Raw genomic sequence first — 5,353 nt, 5'->3', positions numbered from 1 at the left:
ACTACTCCCTCACATGTCACGACTTGACTTGCCAATTTGCCATTGGCATAGCACATGTTACATTGGCGAATGTGATACATCAAACGCCATTGAATGCCTCTTTTCCAAGAGCTCTAGTTGTGGATAAATTTATTGCTTGTCATAACCTAGTAGCTAAAATTTCCGGTCTACAACTTTCGAATGGAAGGGATACTTTTACTTGTGACTTACATAGACATGATCATTTCACAGTTCGGTCTATGTATCAATTCCAAATAAACTAGGGTACTCCATTTCGAAATAAATTTATTTGAAAGCTCAAGATTCCACTAAAAATAAAGATTTTCATTTGGTACCTACAGCGAGGTGTTATTTTAACTAAGGATAATTTAGCAAAAAGGAATTGGACTGGGAGTAAAAAATGTTGCTTATGTGATTGCAATGAAACAATTAAGCACCTCTTTTTTTATTGTCAACATGCTAAAATTGTTTGGCGAATTGTTCATATAACTACTGGCATAAACCATAAAGATAGATTATTGATTTCTGTAGGGGCTACTGCTCTTATGTGGGCTATTTGGTGTACACGTAACGACTTGATTTTTTGAGAAAAATAAAAACAGGTTATCTCTTTTTATGCAGGCTATTTTCAGGGGAGCATATTGGCTGCGATTTTGGTCCCTACTGGAGTCTGAAGAATCAAGGGAGACTATTCGTTTGGCAAGCAAAGCGTTAGACGTCATCGCTTTGGATATCTTCACCAACAATGGATGGAGAAGCAATAAGAGAATTTGGTTTTAATTCCTTTAGTTGGTGTATACTTTTACTTATTATTTGGGTTTAGCTTCGGAGCTAAGATTGCTGTAAAAACTGGCTGTGTGCGATTGCAGAGACCGAAGTCACCTCAGCTCAGTGATCTAACCTGTGTATCCATTGACCCATCCTGGCCTCACTTTACCAAGCCTCAGAACTTTTCAGAACACCACCAGATGTGTTGATCACCCATCCCCCGTCCCACTTATGCGTTTCGAGGCTGGGATAAGACTGTTTCTGTTTCTGCCGGAACATCCAATAGCACTAGCGGTGGTCTATATTAGCCGTATGCAATTCGACGTAGAGCTACTAGCTAGGTAGTATAGGGTTCGGTTCAGGAGCGGACTAGAGCGTGGGATGGAGCTATGTTCTCTGTCGAGCGAGCGTAGGGACCAAGCTATCCCAGCTAGATATATTCGCTCCCGATGCGGGATGGCTGAATCCCACGAGATCGAGTGGATGTAAGCCATCCCACTTCGACGTACGCCGTCATTTATGGTGGCGCTAGTGTGCGCTCGAGTGCAGTGGAAATGAGGCGCGGCACGTTAAATTAAGGTCATAAGAGCAACTCCAGCAAACGCTTTAAATATATCTTTATCTTAAATTTAAATTTAGAAGGTGGAATAAAAAACTCACGCTCCAGCAGTCTTTCTACTAAAGCCCCCATTTTGGGGGAGGCCTCCAAATCTCTTCCTCCACCCTCTATCCCTGGAGTGTTTCTCAGGAGCCTCCTATCCACTAATAAATGGGTCCCACCTTTGGAATAAAAGAGGAGTGTGAGATTTAGAGACCATTGCTGGAGTTGAGGTTAAAAAACAAACCCTCAGAAAAAGAGGGAGCCCCTACTCAAGAAGTAGATGGTCTCATTTGAGGACCACCGCTGAAGATGCTCTAAGACGCGACACGCTGAAATTAATTAAGGTCACGAGACGCTGCGCACGTGCTGGCTACGGAGCTTGGGTTCACCGTCAACTCATTGGTGATGATGAAGACATGTGCCCAGCTGACTTCGAGAGATTGCCTACTATTCAATGCGATACGCGCAGTGCATGGCTCATTTTTTAGACCTTGCCAATTTATCAATTCAATGATTGATTTGTAGTAATCGTTTCCCGCGTGCATGGTTCATTTTTTAGACCTCGCCTATTTATCGATTCAACGATTGATTTGCAGTAATCGTTTCCCCCTTGCAAGCTGGACCATCCGTTGTTACTATATAGGGTCTCTTTGTTGGCTGGCTAAGAGCGTGAACAGGCTAGCGGTACGCAGGTTTGATACCTCCTAAGCCAGGCTCCAGCAATGCGAGGGAGGATCCCAAACTGGCTTGCTGGAAACGCGGGGTTCGAGCGTTTCCAACGAGCCAGGCTTGCACAAACCTCGCCAGCTCAAGCATTCGGTACGTCCTCACATCCGGAGCAGCTCACCTGCACGGATGCGGCGGCGGAAATCGGCGGCTCCTGCGCACACGGCCACCAGAGCGCCCGCGCGGATACCGCGGCGGGGCGCAGTGTTCCCGCACACGGTGGCGGAGCTCGGCCGCGTGTCTCCACTTTGCCACTCCTCGCTCCGCTCGGCCGTGTGCCTCCCTCTCGGTCCCCTGCCGGGCAGCTCCGCGCCTTCCCTGCCCGCACACTTCAGCGCCCTCTGTGCCCCGCTGGCTTCAGCACCCTTCGGGCCGCGGCCGCGGCTGTGTCCCATTATCCACCACAAGGTATCGCTACTCACATCCGCGTCGGCTTGTCCCGGCAATCCAACCTCCTATGCGCGAGGTGAGCTTGGCATCCAATCCCAATCCAATCTAGTCTTCTTCTCTTCGGCTCGTGTACTCAGATTTTTTACTTATCATGTACTGAGATTTTTCATCGACTTTTTGAATGGTTGAGGACATGTCATTTCTTTTTGTTATGTTGATTTAAGAGGATTACATGGATCGAGATCGTGCGAGCTTTACAGACCAGCAAGCTTAAGCGGTAGAAAAAGCGATTAGTATGCAGGAGAGATGCATCTGGTGGTGGGGTAACTTTCACTGCAGGAAACAGATGCTTTGCTGGGTCACTGTAGCAAATAATATGACTGTAGCAATTTGCCTCCGGTCTAGTCCAAGGTTATCGTGTATCACTGTAGCCAGCCAATCAAACATTCCAGCTTCCAGGCCATACTAAGTTATGCAACCAAATATTTGACCTTATAGCATCTGTTATTCCAGTCTTGAGCTGACCAGGCTTAGTTTGCTAGCCAGGCTAACACATCCATAACAACATAGAAGTAAGCAAACACAGACACTCACGGACAATCGATCTCTCTCGTGCATTTGCAACCGCAGAAATATGGCATGCTCCTCGGCGGCGGCCAAGTTCACGGTGCGCAGGCGACCGGCGGTACTGGTGGCGCCGGCTGCCCCTACGCCTCGTGAGCTGAAGAGTCTCTCGGATATCGATGACCAGGAAGGTCTAAGGTACCAAATCCCCATCATCCAGTTCTACCGGAGGAACGAGTCCATGGGCGCCAAGGACCCCGTGCAGGTTATACGGGAGGCTCTCGCCAAAGCCCTTGTGCCGTACTACCCGTTCGCTGGACGGCTCCGAGAGCACGATGGATGGAAGCAGGCCCTCGACTGCACCGGCGAGGGGGTTTTGTTCATCGAGGCCGACACTGATGTTGGCCTTGAGCACTTTGGTGATACCCTACTGCCGCCCTTCCAGTGCCTCGAGGAGCTCATCTTTGACGTCCCCGGCTCTTCCGCCATCGTCAACAGTCCCCTCCTGCTCTTCCAGGTAACCTCTGAATGCTTGTCTTTCCTTCAACACTATTGAACCTATCTTTAATTATAGTAGCTATTGAACCTATCTTTAATTATAGTAGCTAGGTAGGCAAAACGAATAGAATTTGTTGAATTCATAATTCTGGCGTGGCTAGTAGCGACAGCATATGCATATCAAACTTTAGTGGAAATCTGGCCATTATATTATATGCCTGGTGTGCAGGTGACGCGACTCGCCTGTGGAGGATTCATCCTTGCGGTCCGACTAAACCACACTATGGCTGACGCCCTGGGCCTGATGCAGTTCTTGGGCTCCGTGGCAGAGCTTGCGCGTGGTGCGCAGGCACTGTCCGTGCTGCCGGTGTGGAAACGGGAGCTGCTGGAGGGGCGCAACAAGCAACAGATGGCGCTGGTGCACGACAAGTTGGACGAGGTGCCGAGCAGCGGCAGTGACACTGACGCCAAGGCCAGCAGTATCATGCTTCCATTAGATAACGCGGAGCTCCGGCTCGGCTCCTTGTACTTCGGCCCCCGAGAGATCGCTGCTATTCGAGCCCAGCTCCCGTCACACCTTCAGAAACGTGCCACAAAGTTCGACACCGTCGCGGGCTGGATGTGGAAGTTCCGCACGGTGGCGCTGGCCCCGGACCCCGACGAGGTGATGCACCTGCTTGTGGTCGTCAATGCCCGCGGCCGCAACACCGGCGCGGTCGGCATCCCCATCGGCTACTACGGAAACGCGTTGGCGACCCCGGCCGCCATATCCACGGTCAGGGAGCTCTGCACGAAACCCCTGAGCTACGCCGTTGAGCTGGTGAACAAGGCGAAAAACCAGGTGGACATGGAGTACATACGGTCAACGGCCGACCACATCATGTTGCGCAGGGGGCAAAGGCAGCTCGTCACCGCGGGCATGTATTATCAGGTAGACGAAACCAAGGTCAGGTTTCACGACCTCGACTTCGGATGGGGCAAGCCGGTGTATTCGGGGCCGGCAGAAACTGTCCCCTTCACGTCCTGTCCCTGGCTGTCGAGCTTCCACTTACCCTCCAAGAACGCCAACGGGGAGGACGGCATCGTCGTGCCGATCTATCTGCCTGGCCCTGCTATGGATAGGTTGGTGGAAGAGATGAACAACTGCGCCCCTTAGCCGATGTGATCCCCGCTGCACCAGCATCAAGTATTCCCAGCAAGAGGTCGTGGCAGGCTCTGGCTACGACCGAAAGGAAACTTCATCTCGTCGCATACTCGCATGTGGATGGATTGCAGTGGTATGCTATACTGTATGGTTGTCTCAAGGGTTCTGTTTGTTCTACTCCGTGTTCTCAATAAAATAAATGAATCGTTCATCAGTTAACAACTTTGCACGCGTGTGTTGCATAATTGCTTTGTTCGGTTGCACATGGATTCATTCCATGCTGGGAACGGTAGAAACAAAAAGAGATATAACAAGAGACTGAAATTCATTCCGGGTCGGAAACTAGTTTCAATAAAATTAACTTATGATACCTACAATAGAAGACTAAGATTAATTCCACACCTCTAGACACATGGATTGATTCCCGGTCTCCTATTGTAGCAATTATGAGTCTATTTTATTAAAATTAGTTTCCAACCTGAAATGAATCCCGATCTTTTATTATATCTCTTATTATTTCTATCATTCCCGGTATAGAATGAATCCATGTGCAACCAAACAAGCCCTGAAGTGGAAGGTATGCTGTCGGAATCCCTCTTGCGCTCGTATCCTTTTACTTCTCTTGATTGTTACGCTTATACAAGATTAACAAACATAGTTCT

The 5,353-nt window shown here is 49.3% G+C and overlaps 1 protein-coding gene across 1 annotated transcript; it reads left to right on the top strand.

Moving 5' to 3' along the window:
- Nucleotides 1-2,010: 2,010 nt before the first annotated feature.
- LOC120644192 (benzyl alcohol O-benzoyltransferase-like) lies at nucleotides 2,011-4,917 on the top strand. The gene is made up of 3 exons (XM_039920756.1): nucleotides 2,011-2,561; nucleotides 3,116-3,566; nucleotides 3,777-4,917. The coding sequence occupies exons 1-3, from the start codon at nucleotides 2,092-2,094 to the stop codon at nucleotides 4,701-4,703; spliced, it is 1,848 nt and encodes a 615-aa protein (XP_039776690.1). The 5' UTR covers nucleotides 2,011-2,091; the 3' UTR covers nucleotides 4,704-4,917.
- Nucleotides 4,918-5,353: the final 436 nt, after the last annotated feature.

This window comes from Panicum virgatum, chromosome 8K (assembly GCF_016808335.1).
Source record: "Panicum virgatum strain AP13 chromosome 8K, P.virgatum_v5, whole genome shotgun sequence".
Lineage (NCBI taxonomy): Eukaryota > Viridiplantae > Streptophyta > Magnoliopsida > Poales > Poaceae > Panicum > Panicum virgatum.
Note: the sequence above shows the minus strand (reverse complement) of the source record. Positions and strands in the feature narration are given on the sequence as shown.